Source organism: Taudactylus pleione, unplaced genomic scaffold (assembly GCF_031769625.1).
Source record: "Taudactylus pleione unplaced genomic scaffold, aTauple2 ptg000003l, whole genome shotgun sequence".
Taxonomy (NCBI): Eukaryota; Metazoa; Chordata; class Amphibia; order Anura; family Myobatrachidae; genus Taudactylus; species Taudactylus pleione.
The window spans coordinates 3,843,034-3,864,528 of NW_028284406.1; the positions used below are offsets into that span (position 1 = coordinate 3,843,034).

At 46.1% G+C, this 21,495-nt stretch overlaps 1 protein-coding gene across 1 annotated transcript in view; it reads right to left on the bottom strand.

Annotated features, from left to right (window-relative positions):
* Nucleotides 1–2,802: 2,802 nt before the first annotated feature.
* GPR107 (G protein-coupled receptor 107) overlaps nt 2,803–21,495 on the bottom strand; it is a 59,533-nt gene continuing 40,840 nt past the window's right edge. Inside the window, exons 15-18 of the mRNA XM_088467043.1 lie at nt 11,643–11,692; nt 9,995–10,078; nt 9,120–9,247; nt 2,803–4,916 (exon numbers count right to left, since the gene is read on the bottom strand). Coding sequence (XP_088323169.1) covers nt 4,832–4,916; nt 9,120–9,247; nt 9,995–10,078; nt 11,643–11,692 — 347 coding nt within the window. The 3' untranslated portion in view covers nt 2,803–4,831. The remainder of the gene's footprint in view (nt 4,917–9,119; nt 9,248–9,994; nt 10,079–11,642; nt 11,693–21,495) is intronic.

Sequence of the window (21,495 nt, forward strand, 5' to 3'; positions counted from 1 at the left end):
TTTTTGTCTTGTCTTGGTATTCAGTATTTCCAGTGCTGTTAGCACCAATATTTTAACGAGTGAATTAAAATTGTTATTTTATCAATTATTCATCATATCATTTCAAACTACTATTCAAGAGTGCCCCAGTAAAAGAGTCCACTTAACCTGCCTGTGTAGGGACATTTTTTCTGAGAACACTGTAAGGACTGACTACTTTGCAAATATTAACCAAGCATGTAGTTAGCCCAGACTAGCTGAAATCCCCTCTATAGTAATCAGAGATGCATGAAGAATGAACTGGTGAAAGTTTATTATTATATCTAAAAAAAAAAAAAAAGGCATAACTGCTGTCCCTTTAAGACTTGCACATATTCAAGGAGCACAGGCTTGAAATACATCCAGATTGTGGGCGATGGTTAGTTTCTATGAAGGCTGTGTCCCTACTCCATCCGGAGCAGCACTGTTTTTTTCCCCCAAATACTATGCACATTTTGTGATCCTCTATAGCAGTGGTTCTCAAACTCGGTCCTCAGGACCCCACACAGTTCACATTTTGCAAGTCACCCAGCAGATGCACAGGTGTAATCATTACTCAATGACACATTTTAAAAGGTCCACAGGTGGAGCTAATTATTCACTTGATTCAGTGTGGAGACATGGAAAACATGCACTGTTTGGGGGGGCAGGGGGGGGGGGGGGGGGGTCCTGAGGACTGAGTTTGAGAACCTGTGCTCTATAGAGATCTTGCAGCACATTTCTCTGCCCAAAATGATCCTCGACAGGTACCAAAGACTCAGTCGTTCTTAAAAGCCAGGACAAGCTCAGAAACCACATGTGTTTTCTGGACATCTGCTATTAAACTGTTGTGTACACTGGAAAGTAGGTGTGTGGTTTAAATGAATATTAATAAGAATGCAGACATTTAAATTCACTGGGTAGCCATGCGGTCATGCTATAGTGAGAATATTGGTTTAGCACACAAAATGCCCACCTCCACTTTGTTCAGGCAAGAGGAATTACTTTGAAGGGAATGTGATCTGCACAATATTACCAATAATACCCCTTTCACTCTGAAAATGAAAATCCATGGTAATTCACTTTTACCTAGTAATTTGCTGAACGTCCTGGGTTTTTTCCCTGTGTGAAAGGGTCATCCCGGGACTAAATTCCCAGGTCTCCGATCCTGTTTTTTTTTTTGCAGGGTTGTAGACCTGGGAATTAAGTCCCGGGTTGACCCTGTCACACAGGGAAAAAACCCAGGTTGTTTAGCAAATTACCAGGTAAAAGTGAATTACCCAGGATTTTAATTTTCCTGTGTGAAAGGGATAGGAGACAGAAAATGGCAAAAAAAAAAACCTGGCACGGAAAATGGCTGGTAAAAGCTGTTTTTTTTTGTGTCATTTTCTGTCTGAAAGTGGTATCAGAAATGGTCAACTCTCATTTGTGTTCAAATTAACTAGAACTGTGAGGAAACTTATATTACATGCAACCAGAAATGCAATTTGCTGAGAAGTACAACCTGGAGGGGAATGGGATTGAAATGCCAGCAGCTGTGTAGCCGCCGGTTCAAATCCCGACAGCGCTAGCCCGACGCGGAGGAAATCTCGACAGCAGAGGTAAGTAATCTAACCCTCCCCTCCCCCCCAACCCTCCTTGTGCCTAATCCTAACTTCCCCCCGTTAGTGCCTAAACCTAAGCCCCCCTCCCCACACCCTAATCTCCTCCCCCCTAGTGCCTAAACCTAACCCTAAGTCCCCCCGGGGTGGTCCCTAAACCTAACCACCCAATCCCCAGCTACATCGCTACTTACCTCCGGCGCTGGACGATCGGTCCGGCGTCCTGTCGGGATTAACATAGGCGTCAAAATACCGATGCCTATGTTCAGCCCCCTGCTGGGATTGTAGTGTCGGGATTCTCATAACTACATGCCCTTGGGGGTGCTAATACTGTGCCATTAAAGTTGAGGATGGGGCCTCAAGACTGGATTTTGCACCAGCTCTCAGTTTCTTTTATGAAGAGAAAACACAAGGTTTGCCCACTACAAAACACCACCCTCTCCATCCATATTACCCCATGTGCTACTTTTATGTATGTGAAGCATTTTATGAAGTTGAATGGCGTGCGCCTAAACAAATTAGCCTCTTCATTGAAGGCACATGCTAGGTTCCACTAACGTACAGGATGTGATGCTGAACACCACTAGTCCTTACTTGTGCAAAATACCCTTTTACACAGAGGAAAATGGGAACGGCCATGGGTTCCCCCAATACACCATGTGAGCCCAGTAAAAGAGAACTTTTTTTTCCCACTCTCTTAACTTCGTAATCTTGTTCCACAAAGGGAGCTCTCATCGCTGCAATACTAGCCTCTGCCGTGCGCCTGCACCGTGCCAAGTACCTGCCAACTGCGCTGTTTATTTTAAACCCAAGTATCACCTGTTGCATGTATTGTAATAGGGGACCCACTGGAGTTACTGAGTGTACAGGATTGATTATTTCAAATGAGTGACATGGATTATATATAGATTTTTTTTCCTCTTTCTCTCAAAGGACAGGATATTAAGAATCACACTTTAATCATTGCCTAGGTTGACGGCCCCCGAACTTTATCACATCCCACCTGAATATAGAAATGTACCATTAAATACAAATCCTCATAGACTGACATGCATAACGTACCTGCTCCGTAACAGACACATAGAAGGAATATTAAAAGCTGCATAGTTACAATTTCCTTGTGATAATATAAGGTCACATGCAATATACCACCTCCCAGTAGTCCCAATTTACAGGACAGTCCCATTTACTCATGACTGCATAATTACTGTAACTGTATTTTAATGGTTTCAAACAGCATAAAACTTTAGGTTTTCTTTGTCTACTCAACCAGAACAAAAACAAAACCAAAAAGGCACAATAGCCCCTCTTCCAACCAGTCTTCTTCCATCATGTCTGCAATGGCTGAAAGTTAGTCCGATGTAGAACTAGATTTACTACAGGGAACATTGGATAATAAAGCAACATTTTTTTTTTTTATTCACAAAAGAAACAATTGTGTCCATTAAAACCTATTCATACTTTAGCAGTACCTTATAGACCGGCTACTTTAAAGCCTTTCAGCACTGACAAATGTCACAGGCCACGTTGGAGGTCGACCACAAAACTGTGTTTGCAAAGAAAAAAAAAATAAAAATAAAACAAGCCGTACAGGCCACTGGTGATTTCTGCATTCTCCCTCCACCAGCCGTGCGTCTACTGACACTTCAATGATTTGGTCCAGTGACCGCTGCTGGGCAGGAGAGCCCCCAGGTGCCATCTTGCTTCTACCTGTCGTGTCTGGATAAATGACGGTCTTTCTACTCAGTGGGTTCTGCAGCAGCTGAGATAGGACTTTACTATCTTGGATGAGTGTGTGTGAGTAGTCACTGACCATAACTGTGACCTCTGAGAACAAACTTCTGACTACAACTCTTGCAAGTTAAGTAACCATTTAAGTGACTGGCTGCTTTAGATTGGCAACGCAGGGGGTCAAACATTTACATCACTTCCTGTGCCTGAAGCCTTGATACGGACTCATGAATATTAATGTGCCTTCCTGAGCACTGACACAGGAGATTGTATAGCCGTCACCACACCAAAAACAAATAACAAATCCTGATTACCCAACTCTTATCATGATTAACATGAAATTGAATAGCAACAAACACACACAGTAACTCCACAGCCTGGGAGTCACAACACACTCTGGGATACAGACCGCAGGCAGCCAGCGTAGGAGCAAGGGAATGGGGCGCACCATATTCGCTCTCATGCCCCCTCCCCCCAATAAAGGATATAAGATGGGCACAGACCGGTATCTAACCAAATATATTTGGCTCCTAAACTACAGCAAACCTGTAACACTGGGATCCTGTTCTGTTACATTTCACTTAGGCAGTCACTTAATTGGAGCGTAGGCTGTTAGTAGGTCATGCACGCAAATGGTAAGAACCATTTAATGTGCCACCGACAACAGAGTGCTTAAAGACTAAGTATGGTACTTATAAGCACTATACATCAAGCTTTTAGAATTCATTTTCAATAGATATAGTTTCCCTTAGCACGTTCTATAAACCCCATTGTAACTTTTCCTACAAAATAAAAAATATTTACACTTTATATTTTTGTTTCTTCTCCCCCATATGTTTGAAGCTGGTTAGGTATAGATTTACAGTGGACTTCTAGTTGTTATCGAAAGGAAAAAAAGAAAATAAAAAATATCACAAAAAAAAGAAAAAAAAAAAATATATATATAGGGAGGAGGGTTCCGCAAATTTAAGTGGCATTTTTTTTTCAGTGGCTTGCTACATGGCTACGACTGCACAGTCACCATATACTCAGGTTAAATAATTTACGCCACACACTTGCTGGCCTATGGATTATTTGAAAAAATAAAAATAAAAAAAATGGTACAAACCTGATTGAGATATTATATACCAACAACATAATTCCTGGATTATTTTAGTCCCTGTTTCAAAAACAAGGAATTTTAAAGATATTTAAAAGTTGTTTTTTTTTTTGTTCATCTTCAAATGACCACGGGAACACGGGTGTCCAGCAGAAGTTGATGTTACCTTGCAAGATGGATCTGAGGAACTGGAGATTACAGCACCTTGTGGACTGTCCCTGGACATACACCATTGACCGGTGCTGGCTGGCTTATTTCATGTCTCTGTGGGGGGGGGGGGGATGGGGGGGAGAGATGCTGCATGTGATAAGGAAGTAGGTGGAGTGTAACTCTGACCCGCTTGTTTTACATGTAATATAGGAAGAGGTAATAAATTAAAAAGCCAATTGGTCAGTTTGTCCATTCACGCGGAGTTCTGCCATTCCGAAGACCCATTGATCACTTTTTTCATTTTCTTTACACCCTCTGTGGCTCCTGTGGTTGTCACTCTGAAATAGGGATAAAGTAGTGTCATTAGTCCAGATGGAAGGCTTTAGGGCATAATATTATTGTTTATATATAAGAGAGAGCTTTTATCTATTGCCCAATAAATGGTAAGTGTACCTCATTTCTAATTACCAATTAAATACCTGTAACTATCCTAAATCATACTGGGACTGCCAAATGTCACCACATGGGTGCACAGATCTAATGTAATGAAATCTCTAGGCTGTGGCCCTGGAGAGAGGGTACCAGGGGAGGAGACGTCTTCAAACTGGAGCCAAAATAAGTTAAAATGGTTATAAAAAAGTTGTATAATCCTGTAAGGTAATGCCAGTCATTACGTGTAACGCTGGTAATTCAAAATGTGTCCATTTAATCTTTAAAACCTGCACAACCGCAGGCAGCCACTGTGGGCTAAATGAATAGTCAGGTGAGTACTGTAGGGCCTATAAATTCAATAGGAACCAGAGACATCACAGATACCAAGCTCTCAGAAATACATGGTACAGACATGTCCTCGCATCTAACATCAAATTGCGGCACACAGCCCCTTTAGGTGCACCATGGGCAATGCAACTGCGACCCGCGAAAGTTTCGTAGCAAATTTGTGTCACTAATGTGACAAAAGTACAATGTACATGTACCCTGGATAATGACGCTGGTATTGCATGCGCTGCTGTGTGTGACTCAGGCCTAGGTAAAAAGGTAAAAGACTGAAGACCGCTAGGAATGAGCCGAGCCATGCCTTGCACCAGACACGTTGCTGTGCTAAATCTAAGGTTTATTACCAACTGCAATGCAACAAAAAAATACTAACCCTAAGGGCCCAGGACACCAAGCTACTTTGGATGCAGGTACGGAGCTAACACAGACAAGTACGAAAGTCCAGGAAGCGCTAACTTTCGCAATTTGGCGCCAAAGGATACCATAGGTTTATGAGAACCCATCTGTACTGCCACCCAAAGGTGTAGGCTACAAGTATAAAACTTATTTGGGAAAATGGCTGGAAATGGGGACAGGGATCATACTTCCATATAAAATAGATATGGGAACATAAATTGTCCCAATTTTCATAACAGACGGCAGTGTAAAAGGAGACACAAAATTCAGTGAAACCAACACACATGTAATTCCACGTTTACTTTACCGCACAATGGGGCAGATGTACTAAGCTCTGGGAAGTGATAAAGTGCAATAAAACCGATGGATAATAGAATGTACGCACAGAGACTGCAGTATATGATATATATATATATATATATATATATATAAATATACATACACACACATACATACACATACAAACACGACAGGCTCAATCCACAGCACTCGACCATCTAAATTCTGTGATCACCCTTGCTAGGGCACCCTGTTTTTCAAATGTAAGAAACTTTTTTCTTTTTCCAGGTGCTTATTAACTGATAGCCCTGGGTGCGGTCCTGTCTCTTTAAGGCAAGACCCAGTTTCATGTTTAAAATGTATGCAAGCTTGAGCCCAAGATGGAAGATCAAGTTCATTTATGTGAGAATCAGTGTAGGGACTGGCTAGATGGGAATGACCGTGAAGCGGTGGCCAGCTTAAGAAATTATTGCAATATTTTGGAACCAACATTCCCTATGTTCAAAGGAGTTGCAGTTTGAAAAGCATGTGAGTGCCGAGTTTGTATGAATATATATATATATATAAGCCATGTCTCCTGCTCTGAGTAGCAGGAATAAGCGGCACTCAGCAGATTTAAAATGGCGGGCAACCATTTTAAATCTGCTGGCCATCCTCTAACAAGCTTACGATACAAGATTATCGATCATGTGGCTCCATTAAAGCTAGGGGGAGATCGTGCCAAAATTTTGGCACGTTTGGAAACCAAATGGATTATTTCGTTGGATACGGTTCATCCACGCGGTCTTAACGAGAAGATCTCCTGGGCATCATGTATTTAATCCATGTATTTAATTGGTGCATATAAATGGTTTAATTCGTTTCACAGATTTATCCTTATTGCTTGTATTTATCCCTAGACATTTTTTTTAAATCTCAGTATTACATGCATTTTTGATATTGAGAGGATAATGATTAGTACTCATGAGTTTTCACTGATTATGTATTTTTGCTAGTATGTGAATGTTTGTATGTATATATTTGTGTTCTTGGCTTATCCATGTATCATTTATTATTTTTCATGTTATTATTTTTCATGCTATTATCATGTGCAGCTACACTGCACTTCTTTAATCTGCGATATGTTAATTCTTTTTCCTACATGTCATTTGGTTGTTTTTGCTTATTCACGTCTCCCACAGCACTGCTCTCCGTGTGTGCTAGGCTCCGCCAATTTTTCACACACTGTTGTGATCTGTTTCCATGGAGACAGCTCTCTCTCTCTCCACAACATGACACCGTCTGATGACGTCATCAGGGGGCGACTCCCGCCGCACGGAGGCGCGCTGTTGGACAGACGTTTTTTCACTTGTGATCTTCTTGTATAAAGGTAAGCACTGTTGTTTTGTTTTGTTATGCACACCTTGAGAAAAAGGCCGTTTAGGCCTTGAAACGTTGGTTCACGCTGGAATAAAACATCTTTACTTCATTGCTAAGTCCGGATGAGTGCCGCTTATTCCTGCTACTCAGAGCAGGAGACATGGCTTATATAATACTATAGCTGGCACCACGGCATGTTGTTCATTCAATGAGTGCCTGTCTACATGCTTCTATATATATATATATATATATATATATATATATATATATATATACATACACACACACACACACACATTTATATACACATACATACACACAAATGTCTGGCTCAGCGTGTGCACAGGAAACGTCTGCAGGTGGTGAGGCACATTCAGTGCATTGAGGGGAAAATATGAAGAACATTGCTGGGAGGAGAATTGGGTGGTAGCCACGGTATATATACAAACAGCCCATCTCACAGAACGCCAGGCACACATCATGCTTTGATGTTGGGGAAAAACATGACTGGGCTGACTAAACTAGGACATCTGACCAGTTGGACACAAAACAGACACATACACACACTGGGGAGAGTCTAAAAGCTTGTGTCCTTAAAAAGAAGGTAAGGACCCTCAAGACGTCATTTACAGGTTTCCCAGCTAGAGGTGGAAGTGGCCATTTTGCTGAATGAGGTATTGACTAAATGTATATTTTTTTTAAATACACAAACCGAATGTATTTATTTCTGTGAATGCCTTACAAGCTATGAGAAACACATTGTCAATTTATTCAGCTGCATCACAGATGAGAAACCAGTGAGTAAGCGAAAATATGGGCTTTGTAAACAATGATGTCATACAATTTACTGCCCCCCCCTCACCGATGCCATTATTATGGCGTCATAGTAGATTGTTCATGGTACTAGTCCAGAGGCTCCCAATCTTGGTCCTCAAGGCACCATACCGGTCCAGGTTTAAGGATATTCATGGTTCAGCACAGATGGTTAAATCAAAAGTCTGAGGTACTAATGAAGTCACCTGTGCACAAGCATGCTTATCCTTAAAACTTGCACCGTAGGCGCAGCTATTTTTTTTGGGTTTTGAATAAAAAAATTCAAGTCACGTCTGTTACGTCAATAGAAAGTAGTGACAACCGTTCGTTACAAGCGGACTCGAGCCTCAGGGAAGGCTACGAGTTTCATGGACATTAACAGGCTTCACCATTAAAAATGGTTACACAATGGCTGCCTTCACTGGGTGTAGGCAGAAAATAGGCTGGGGAAACGGGCCAGAGCAGTGGAATTGCAGATCTCCCCACAGCCCCCATTTTATCAGCACAGTCCTGAATTGAAGAACGCGATAGAAATGCAATCCCCTCCCCCATCCTCAGTAGGGAGCGCATCCGACCAGTTCAAGGACAGGGCTTATTTAATTCCCGATTTTGCATGTGATGTATTTATCAGTACCAGATTTTTTTTTTAGCTACACTTGTTTGTGCTGACCCACTTGAAAGCTTAGTGATATGAGTAGCTTTAACAATAGTCATACCTATCAACATTTAAACATGTCAAATCTAGGCAAAATAAGCCCCGCCTCTATCTACCCAAACCATGCCCCCCAACACGTTACAATTCTGTTCAATACCTCCCACTTTTTATATAAGCCCCACCCCCTCTGAGGTCTGCAAATCGGGACAGTTGGGAGGTAGGACAGTAGTCTGCATCTGAACTTTGATTAAAACCTACTTACACTGCCTCCATTTCCAGGTCATCCATGTCGTCATCATGAGGGAGCTGAAGATACGGGTTGTCCGATGCTGGTCGGAACTTGTACCCAGTTAGCACGAAGAAGACAAAGGTGGCTAGTTCATCCAGGAGCTGCAAGCAAAATTGAAAGTATATGTTAATAATTAGAAAAGGTCTCCCACACTTACAACACAAGTTGCCTTAGAAAGTACAGCAACTTTTAATATTCACAACTATACATGAAAAAGTTTCATGAAGTTTCAGTGCAAAAAGATCTGGGAAAGTTGTGATTCACGGGGGAGGAGTTTTGCGATGCACACCAGACTTCCTGCTCGTAACGCCATTAATGTGCACTACAGTACGGCTTTTTATTGGTAAATCTGACAGTGGACGATAACCGTGAACCATGGCTTGCACTTAGCTGTACACCGAATGTTCTGGGTACGTATATGTCTGTGATTTTCTAATCAGTAGCCTTTTAATACAGGGTAACTTGTATATTAGGACTGAACATCTTTTTATTAAGATTATTGGTCCCCCTTTGACAAAATAAAACCCATAGAACATACAGGGGCTTATGTAATAGGGTGCGATCTGGTGCCGCTGCGGGGAACTCCTGCGAGTCTTCCCAATATTTTTAAAGCAGCAATCATTTTAAAGACAAAACCAAGCTGGCTTTGCCTTTAAAATGATTGCCGCTTTAAAAATAAAATTTGCAGCAGCTTGCATTCTTTTACATAAGCCCAAGGTCTGATGTCTGTACTCTGCTTTATATTCATAGCCCGGTATCGGTGCATGAAAATGGGTTACATGCTTTCAAACGACTAAATACATCCCCTTACACAAAATGGCGTGGCATGCAGCGTGGAGCTCACTCACCTGGTACATCCATTTCCATTTGAATGGGACCGCAACTTTGACGAGGATTGAAATGATCCGGGTAAAGTAAATGAAACAGATGATCTGTGGCACAAAGAAGTGGGGACAGGTGAGATATTACCCTACCACCTACAGGTGGAGCCACTGTTCCCTCCCCGGGCGGCCGCCTGGCAGCAGCTCGTCTCTGCAAAGCACATGTCAGGCTGCTGATCTGGGATTAATCTCGCTGAGAGGAATTTATGATACCCACTTAATAGATTGCTCTGTGTGGTGCAGGTTATTATGTCTGCATCTCAAGCACCCACAGCCATTTCGAAGATAGATTACTATAATGCAATTACTGCAGGAGCCAACTATCCATCTAGTCTTCCATTCTCATTTAGCGGCTGGGCCGGGAAAGCCTCAAGAGTTCCTACAATTAAAGAATCTGTATGGTGTCAACACCAAAATTAAGAGGAGAATGGGTTCAAGGCTCGGCAGGACAAAGACGGCTGACTAGGGGATAGGCCTGCACGTCGTACCAACTGCTACAGCATAAGGTAGAAAGCCGCAATCATTTAAAATGATTGGTTTTGAAACTGACATACAGTATATGTGGCTCTGTTAGCGCAGTATGTCCAATGCAATCTCAAAAATGAGAGATGCTTCCGTACAGCAGTTTAGTTACGTCATGTAAGCTTGCCGCCATCACCTTGTTTCGTGATCATTTAGGCACTAGGTGGCGCTCTAGCATTAATGGCTATAGGTAAAAAAATTTATTATAGCTCCACAATATGACCTTTTAATTTTATACATAAATATATTGCATGAGACAAAAAAAATAAAAACATACCAAAAATAATCTCTAATGTAAATAATGTATAGGGTAAAGGACTGGACTAAAATAAAAGTCTAATATACAAACTTGGTTTCATATACAGATGTGCTGGTCACCACAATCTTCCAGAATCAGTTGGATCAGACCCTCACATAACTGTCCTGTCGGGGGGAGACCTATTCTTCCGCTATGTGACGCTCAGGTCTGTGGCTTCCTGCAACTCCTCCATCCCCTTGCTCACGTCCATTGTCGTATCTATAATGGGTGCATAGTGTGTGGTGCACACGGGGGCCGGCACTGTGCACCCTGCACCCATATTTAATACTCACCTCTCTGGAGTCCCGCACTGGCACTACAGAAGCAGAGCAAATCACAGGCAAAGGGCGCCATGTTACCGGAGACCTGCGCAGGTGCAGTAGACTCTGGCACAATGTGAGAGTCTGCTGCACTACAGAGCGGAGGGGTTTCTGCATGGAGTTTCACTGCCCTGTCACAAGCAGTCCTGTCCTCTCCTGATACACTCTGTACTGCTGGGGGATCCTGCTCAAGTAGGACCAGGATAAGAACCACAAGATCAAGCACAGTTGGAATGTGAAGTAAGAAATAAAAATATCGAGTCCATATTACAGGTATTCTCTGTCCCAGAGTGCCCTGTGTACTGGACTAGCCTGTAGGACTGAATAACACTAGAATATGAAGCCATTTTACCACACAGCAAGGACATTTTATGCTGCTATACTAGATGGAACGTGCAGTGCTGAGGAGCTCAGGGGAAGGCGAGTCCTCCTCTTAGGCTGTGCCCTTCACCTCCTCACTCGCGCGCCAACTCACCATCACGTAGAAGTGTCTGAAGAGCTTCAGTTTGGCCAAGTTGATCGCAGCTGAGGACAAAAGAAAACAAAAAACACACAAACGTCACCCATACGATCAGGGAAATGTACAACGTTGTCTCACAATCTTTTTGGATACAAACAATTAGACATGTATTTTTATGCTGTCTCCAATGCAGAGCAGAGCCAAGACGTATCCAAGGCCAAATCTGCCTAAATGATACGATTTTATACATGAAAAGCCAAAAAGGAAAATGCTTTTTTTTTTTTTTTTTTTTAAGAAAGCATCGCAGGAGGATATGGTCAAGACGATAAATGTCCTAATTATCTAAAATTGGAGTAGCAATTTAAGGCCTGGATTTCCCTGTAAGCATTGGCCTACCAAACAAAACAGGGTAATCGCACAATTATAGAGCTAGACTTTTCCAGTGGCTGCTTCCTACTACATAGAGGCAGCTCCTCTACAACCTGAGGAACCGTAAGTCTTAAGCTGGGAACACAATAGACGACCTGTGCACCCAGCTGACAGCAGATGTGACAAGCGACATATTGTGCGGTCCTTACACGATAGGTCATTCCCCCGCGGAATTGACACACATGGGGTCATCAGTCACATCCTCAGATTGAGCAGCATGTACATAAGATATGAGCACGCAGCAGACGCCGCGGGAGCGTGCATAGCGCTTATACGCTGGACGACTTGAAGGATTTGTCGTTCCGATCCGTCAGAAAACGACAAATAGTTTTTAAAAAAATTGTCTAGTGTGTACCCAGCTTAAATCTACTAAACATGTGTGTTCATGATCAAAGGTTCTTGAAGTTGAGCCACATTGCATTTTAGTCAGTGACTTGAGGAGATACGTGCTTGTCGGATTACTCTAGCCTTACCCATAACAGGACAGCGAAGTATTAATGTGGCCAAGTAGGTCTTTAGGAAAAGACTGAGCGGAGGATGGGGAGCTGGGAGCTTCCTGGACTCTGTTAGGCAGGGGTCTTCAAACTTGGCCCTCCAGCTGCTGTGGAACTACACATCCCAGCATGCACTGCCACCTTTTTGATATAACAGCATGCTAAAACTATGTGCAGTGCATGCTGGGATGTGTAGTTCCACAGCATCTGGAGGGCCAAGTTTGAAAACCCCTGCTATAAGGTGTAAGGCCACGTGGTCACCGTCTGCTGCTTCTGTTCTTGTGATGGAAGACTATCAGGCAGAATGCTGTGCTCTAACATAGGATTAACGGCAAGGAGACTCCGGGCTACATTTACTAAGCAGAGGCGTGAATTCTCTGTGCGCTTAACCCCGAAATGTAAGCCAGCAATGCTATTAAAAAAGCAAAAAATGCCTTTTATCATCATTGCCATGTCAAGTTTCGGGGGTTAAACACCCCAAGAAGCGTGGCTTGCTTAGCAAATCTACCCCTGGTCTTTAATCCATAATCTTACCAACCACTATTGCAGGCACTGCGAGCTTCATTTTGGTTAGGGACAATGTGATAATATGAGATATGGTAAGAACTTACCCTTGTTATCTCTATTTCTACGAAGTCCATAGGGTTCCACAGGATACCTTGGGGTATAGGTGTGACGTCAGTCGCAGGGCACCAAAGAGTTAAGCTTTCAGCCTCCCAGGATGCACTAGGTCCCCCTCCTATACCCCGCCCCCGGGCCAAGGCACCTCAGTTAGTTACCAAGCCATAGGCCGGAGGAGGAGAAGGAAGAGAGAGAACAAAGATCTGGACACATACAAGAATCACATTCTCACCAGAGGGAGACGGAAAACCGGTGACCAGAGCAAAGCCCATCTGCAGCACAGGTGCGACAGGGCGGGAGTCCTGTGGAACCCTATGGACTTCGTAGAAATAGAGATAAGGGTAAGTTCTTACCATATCTCATATTTTCTACTTCAGGGTCCATAGGGTATCCACAGGATACCTTGGGGATGTCCCAAAGCAGTATCCTTTAAGGGTGGGGACGCTCCTGTGCAGAAAGGAGCATCCTGAGAGGCGAAGGTGTCAAACCTGTAATACCTCACGAAGGTATGGACAGAAGACCACGTAGCAGCCTTGCAGATCTGAACTGCCGAGGCACCACGTCGAGCTGCCCACGAAGGACCCACAGACCTAGTGGAATGAGCCTTCAGAGAAGGAGGGACCGGTAGGCCTTCATGAAGATAAGCTTCAGAAATAGCCATACGGATCCAGGCTGCCAAAGTTTGCTTTGAAGCAGGCCAACCCTTTTTACGGAAGCCATAGAGGACAAACAAAGCGTCCGACTTCCTAAACGAAGAAGTGCGGTCAACATAAGTCCTTAAGGCCCGCACAACATCCAAAGAGGCCTCACCCACGGAAAGACCCGGTGAGCTAAAGGCCGGAACAACTATTTCCTCGTTAACATGAAACTGGGAAACAACTTTGGGAAGAAACTCGGGCCGAGTGCGGAGCACTGCCCTGTTCCCATGAAAAACCAAGAAAGGGGGTCTACAAGAAAGAGCCCCTAACTCAGAAACACGTCTGGCCGAAGCAAAGGCCAGAAGGAAAACAGTCTTAGCTGTTAGCCATTTAATATCCACTGAGCCCAGTGGTTCAAACGGCGGTCCTTGGAGAGCCCTCAGGACCACAGCCAAATCCCAAGGCGCCACAGGTGGAACAAAGGGCGGCTGAATACGGAGAACACCTTGCATAAAGGTGCGCACATCCGGGATTGGGCCGAAACCTGTACCTTCAAAGAAGCAAGGCGAAGCCCATGATCTAGTCCCGCTTGCAGGAAGGCGAGAATCCGAGACAGACGAAACTCCCGCGGTGCATAACCTCTCGGTCGACACCACTGGAAGAACGTATGCCACACGCGATGGTATATCCTCGCGGAAGACGGTTTCCGAGCTCGTAACATGGTACGCACCACAGAGCTGGAAAACCCCCGGGATCTCAGCATGGCCGTCTCAACAGCCACGCCGTCAAAGACAGCCAAGTCAGGTCCGGGTGAAGACAAGGACCCTGAGACAGAAGGTCCGGTCGTAGCGGCAACCGCAGAGGACTGTCCACGGACAGACCCTGAAGGTCTGAGAACCAGTGCCGTCTGGGCCACGCGGGAGCTATCAACAGGAGCGTCCCTCCTTCCAGTTTGAATTTCCGGATTACCCGTGGAAGAAGGGAGACCGGAGGGAACAGGTATGCGAACCGGAACGTCCACCGGACGGACAGAGCATCCACCAGAGACGCCCCTTCGTCTCTTGTGCGAGACCCGTACACCGGCAACTTGTTGTTGTGCCGGGACGCCATGAGGTCGATTTCTGGAAGACCCCACCTGTCCACCAGTAGTTGAAAAACGTCCGGGTGCAGGGACCATTCCCCTGGATGAACGTCCTGGCGACTTAGAAAGTCCGCCTCCCAATTTAGCACTCCCGGGATGAAGACCGCTGATATGGCCGGAAGATTGCGCTCCGCCCAAACCAGGATCCGAGAGACCTCTACGAGAGCTGCCCGACTGCGAGTTCCTCCTTGCCTGTTTATGTAGGCCACGGTGGTAGCATTGTCCGACTGGACCTGCACCGGGTGACCCTGGAGAAACCGCTGTGCCTGCAGGAGAGCATTGAAGACCGCACGGAGTTCCAAGATATTTATTGGAAGCTCCGCTTCTGTCGGCGTCCACCTGCCCTGGAACAAGTGTGGACCCGAAACTGCTCCCCAGCCCCGAAGACTGGCGTCCGTTGTCAACAGGACCCAATTTGGAACCCAGAACGGACGTCCCTTGTTGAGGTGGGTCGTCTTTAACCACCACGCAAGGGACAGGCGAACCTCCGGGGTGAGCACAATCGTCTGGAACTTCAGAGACTGAGGCAGCCCGTTCCACTTGGACAGGATCAGGTGCTGCAGAGGTCTGGAGTGAAACTGGGCGTATTCCACCATGTCGAACACCGACACCATGGAGCCCAGTAACCTCATCGCCGAGTGTAAGGACACCCGGCGGCTGTGCAGACAACTGCGCACCCTTGACTGTAAAGCAGAGATCTTGTCCTCCGTCACGAAGATCCTTTGCTGTCCCGAGTCCAATAAGGCTCCAAGATGCAGAATCCTCCGAGACGGGATTAGAGTGGATTTCTGCCAGTTGATTAGCCAGCCGTGCCGTTGCAGCAGTGCAATGGTCAGGTCCAAGTGGTGTAACAGGAGCTCTGGAGATCCTGCCACCAATAACAGGTCGTCCAAGTACGGCAACATGCGGACTCCTTGCAGCCGCAGAGAAGCCGCCATGACCGCCATCACCTTGGTGAAAACACGTGGTGCTGTCGCCAGGCCAAAAGGTAACGCCCGAAACTGGAAGTGGTCGCTGCGGATTGCAAACCTGAGGAACTGTTGATGGCGCAAAAGAATAGGGACCTGCAGGTAAGCGTCCTGTATGTCCAATGACACCATGTAGTCCCCAGGTTCCAGCGCCAGAATGATGGACCGTAGGGTCTCCATCCGAAACTTCGGGACCTGCAAAGACTTGTTGAGTGCTTTGAGGTTGAGAATCGGACGATATGACCCATTGGGTTTCTGTACCAAAAATAGATTTGAATAGAAACCCTGGCCCCTCTGGGAGAATGGAACAGGCACTATAACTCCAGCCTGGAGCATAGTGTGCAATACCTTCCGCAGCTCCGTAGCCTTGTTCCGGTCTGATGGTAGACCCGTGGTGAAGAATCGAGCCGGGGGTCTGTGCCGGAAGGAGAGGGCGTACCCGTGGGAGACCACCTCCAGAACCCAAGTGTCTGTCGTAGTGAACGACCAACACCGGGAGAACTGCAGCAGGCGGCCTCCCACCCTGGGATCCCCCAAGGGGAGACCCGGACCGTCAGGCCGCAGGCTTGTCATCTGGCTTGGGGGCCGGACGTCTGGTACTCCATGCCTGTTTCCGGGGCTTGACCGATTTCTTAGGGCCAGCCTGTCGAGGAAACGACTGTGGTTTGGGCCTGCCCTGGGCCCTAGATGACCGAAAGGACGATGGTCCAGAACCAGAAGGAGCAGCGGCCGACGGGAGACAAGCAGATTTGGCTGCCGCCAGCGTGGCCACAATCTTATCCGGACCGAAGAGAACTTCTCCGGTAAACGGTAACGCTTCCAGACCTTTCTTGGAATGTGCGTCCGCCTTCCAGGATCGCAGCCACAAGGTGCGACGAGCAGCTACCGCTGCTGAAGAAATTCTAGACACCAGAGTACTAATGTCTAGAGCCGCCTCGTTGATGTAGGTGGCCGAATCACGGAGATTGCCAATCAACTCCGCCTGTTCGGCCGGACAGTCGGATTCAAAAGAAGCCTCTAATGAATCCGCCCAGCGCTCCATCGCTCTGGCAACCCAGCAAATGGCTATAGCCGGCCGTGCTGGCCCCCCTGCAAGGGAATAAGCGGACTTCAGGCAGATTTCTACCTTGCGGTCCGTAGCATCCTTAAGGGAGGACATGGATGGCATCGGCAATGTGGCACTATGGACAAGACGGGTCACGTGAGAATCCACCTGTGGAGGGGATTCCCACTTAGCAAAATAATTATCCGCGAACGGATAAGCCACCGCCAGGCGTCTCTGCGGCTGGTATCTTTTGCCAGGTTGTTTCCACGCCTCCTCTAAATGGTCCACCAACTGACCCGAAAGAGGAAAGACTGTGGCATCGCCCTTCACATCTTTGAAAAAGGCATGCTTAGATTTAGCCGCTGGGGGAACTTCGTCCTCAATCACCAAGGCTGTGCGGACCGCCCGAATAAGTCCAGGAATATATACTTTGGACTTAGCATCAGCGTCCTTAGTATGGAGAGGTTCCTGATCGTAAGGATCCAGAATCTCCCCATCATCAGACGTCCCTTCGTCATCCTCATAAGGAGCGGACAGAGACGCCACCGGCCTTTTATGAGGCCGCATCACAGACTCCCCTTGCAACACATCCGACAAGTGCTGTACAGAACTCGTCAGGGAGTTAACCCACGCTGGCTCCTGAGAACCCGGGAGCGGGGAAATAGGGAGACTGTGGGGTACCACCAATTGTCGTGGGAACCCCTGCATGGGTGACGACACCACAGACTGCTGGGACAAACCCATCGGAGTAAACGCGGGCTGCGGAGCTAACTGGCCCACTAAAGCTGTTAACGCCTGAGCGAAACAAGCCCAGGGCGGCTCCTGTACCGGTGCTGTAACCGTAATAGGCCGCACCATGGACAAACACTGCCGGCAAAGGCCCTCCGCGCTACCCTCCCCCTCCGCTAATGGTACTTTGCACGTGGTACACTGTAGCCGGAGGGGAAAATCACTTTCAGACATGATGGCACCACGTATGTGACCTCTCTCACCAATTAAGTATTAAATAGGCGAGAGACCACCCTGCAGCACCGCACGGGCTTTAGCAGAAAGAACAGGGACAGTAATAAAGCTGACAGTTTAGAGAAGAAAAGTTACAGGCAGCGCTAGCACAGTCACATACAATGCAGAGAAATAACAATTCCTGCACTAACAGCGCTGATCACTCAACTACACAGACACAGGGCCTGGTAGGACACAGCGCTGCATACACAGACCTGAGCCACAGCGGAGGAGAGGTATGCGGGGGGACCCAGACCACGATGCTTCCTTCCAGACTTCCAGCAGCGTTCACCATGCGTTGCAGAGAAGATGGCCGCCGAGGAGCAGAGAGAAGCTGGCCTGGGGGAGGAGCGCTGACACAGGACCAGTCAGCACAGTGCAGAGAGGGCTGTGTGCAGCGGGGGAGGCGCCGGCTGTGAGACAGGGAAGGCGCGCTCCCCTGGCATGCATTTAACCCCTGGGACGCCGCAGCGCTACCGCTCTGCTGCGGTCCGCTGTCCCAGGGGGTAGTGGAAAGCGCAGGTTCAGTACCTGGCTCCACGCTGCAGCCAGTCCCCAGGGAGCCCCCTGCCTGGGGACTCAGGACCATGTGACCAGCGGGGACCCACCGCGGGACCCCGCTGCTTACCTTTGTCCCCCTTGGATCCGGCCATGGTCCGGAACATCTGGGGTCACCGCTAGCTGTGACCCCAGATGCTCACCAGCATCCCCGGATCGGTACCGGCGTTCTGGTACCGGCGGGGGTGTAGGGAAGACAGCATGGACGTCAGGACTGACTGTCCATGCTGTACATCCAGATGTGCAGCCACAGCTGCACTGAAGAAAGCTTCAGGGGCTCTTCTAGCCCCCACTCCGACAGGTGCACCCGACGCCGGCCGGGCACCAAACTAAACTGAGGTGCCTTGGCCCGGGGGCGGTGTATAAGAGGGGGACCTAGTGCATCCTGGGAGGCTGAAAGCTTAACTCTTTGGTGCCCTGCGACTGACGTCACACCTATACCCCAAGGTATCCTGTGGATACCCTATGGACCCTGAAGTAGAAAATGCCATATAGGCTTATTACACAAGTAACAGATATTTCTTCCCATTAGGAACATTCCCCCATTCTCTGAATCATAACTAATGGAATCACTGTGCCGATTTGAAAAACCTGTGTATTGTAAGAATGAATGGACACTACTGTAAATGAATACAGGTTTTAAAAAAGTTTTACCCAATTTTTGTGGGCTGCGGAAAATGCCCTGCTTGCAGCCCTGTCTCAAAACTCTCCGGGACGACGACTATTGTGGGTGCTGTAAAATGTACGGTAGTCGGGGGCGTTATGACATATATAATCTGGTCAATGATGTCATTACTATTGTATCATAAAAGGACTACCACTCTGCCCTGTATACAAGTTCTCCGAGAGCTATGCAATATAAAACGGCACGATCCATAATATTATAGGCACACATGCGGAAGGCATGGCTGCTTGGTGAATGTTAATGCCACCAATGATGAAAGAAGAACTGTAGTAAGAGAAGCAATGGTGGTAGTCACCCGCCCAACTAGTTTGCTGGTTGGGACGATAATCGTGTGTGTGTAAAGCGAATGGTAATCAGTTTATTCCAGCGTGCTGAGAAAAAAAAAAAAACAACACGGCTGTTCCAACTAGTTGATCAAATTAAACATGTTTGATCACTGTAAAGCTCCGTACACACGGAGCGATCAGACAACGATCAGATATCGTTGTCTAATCGTCCTGCACGTGCTGGAAGTTTGATATCGAACATTCCGCACATGAACCGACCCCAAAAAACTGTAACGACCCATGATCGACGATCACAGGTCCCTATAGTAACCAGGCATGCACGGGTGATGGTCTATATCAACCATCCAAGGCCCGCGCGTCGACCATCGTTTGGGGGTTGGAAGGGCCCAAAAACAGGACGATATGAACGATTACGATATGATTGATATCGTTCTTATCGTCCTGAAATATCTGATCGTGTGTACGCACCATAAGAGGAAACTCCCCCCACCCCCACAATGAACAATTTTTACAGAAGTCGGTGGACACTGTCCAATACTGTATGCTGGTGCCTAGTAGAGTAACTACGCCCAATTGGAAACTCCAGATAAAACCTGTTAAGTATTGTAGTTTATACAAATTTATAATACTATGGCTGTACTATTTATCTAAAATAATATTATGTGGCCTCTGTAAATTACTTCTGAGAGAGATACAATTAGTATTTATTTTTTTTCTTTAGCATATACTTGTAGTAACTAATCTTTTGTTGCGGACAGTATGAATAATTTTAAAAAATAGAAAGCAAAAGCCTCTTTGTATTTATGACACGATGCAGATAGCAATACAAATATATACAGTATACAATTATTTCATATGTATTGTACTAATCAATCATGTTACTATAATCTCTATAACCATCCGCAGCAAGAGCCTATCTTTTTTTTTTCAGAATGAAATCATACATCTGAGTTCCTGACATGGGACAGAAGCGCCACGTGTGGTACATGTCACAACGTTACCCGCAGAGAGGATGCGTCAACGCCAAATACGACCGGTGACCAGGTACCAACAGATACTTCTCATACAATAATGTTAAACTACATCCCTCCAATACTGTACAGCAGGCAATCAGAGCCCCCTCTCTAGTGACTAAAATACACGACGTACAGACAACTCCACTCAGTAGCAATTATAGACCCTCCTGCAAGGGTAATTAATTACTGCAGGCAGAATGGGCAGCAAGGAGCCTGACAGCGGTTGTTAGCGGGGCGAGAGGAAGGAAGAGTAATTCCCGGGAAGGCTAGAAATAGTTTCAAATGCCAAATTCCTAACAAGCACCTGTCACTTCTTCTGAGAGATACTTCCACAGTACATGGGACTTTTAGCTGCAAAATTAAGTGAGTGGGGGGGCTCTATGCTTCTAATAAATATCAGAGACAGATCTGTGCAGCTGGTAACATCCTCAGGACGGGATATCCTCTCTTCCTGCGTTTACAGTATTAGAAACGCTCATTAATTTACCATATTATCATGTTTCAGGAGGTATCATCCGTTCCTAAAATATGCACAGCTGACGCTAACACTTTTGCATCCAAAAATCCATTGTGTTCATCAGTGGTCCAAAGTGGGAATTTAGAAGTGCCCAGGCGCCACCTAGCCCCCAAAGCTTTGGAGATTTTTATAGGTTTAAATTGACTTTAGCCATAATTTTAGACGCATTGTAACACGATCTAAGAAAATAAAATATGCAAATAGTATTTGTGGCTTTGTATTTGACTAAATTGTATTAAAAAGCATATATTACCACACATGGGACACACAGAACAGAGACTGGGGGCCAATTGTCATAATCAGCGATTTGCAGGAGCCGGTACAAGTCAAACGAGATCGTCACTAGATTTAAAAGGGACAATTGGTTTAAAGGCAAAACTAGTTGCCACTTTAAATCTAGTGACTATCTCACCGGCTCCCGCAAATGGCGGGCTATAACATTGGGCCATGAGAATATCAACCAGTAG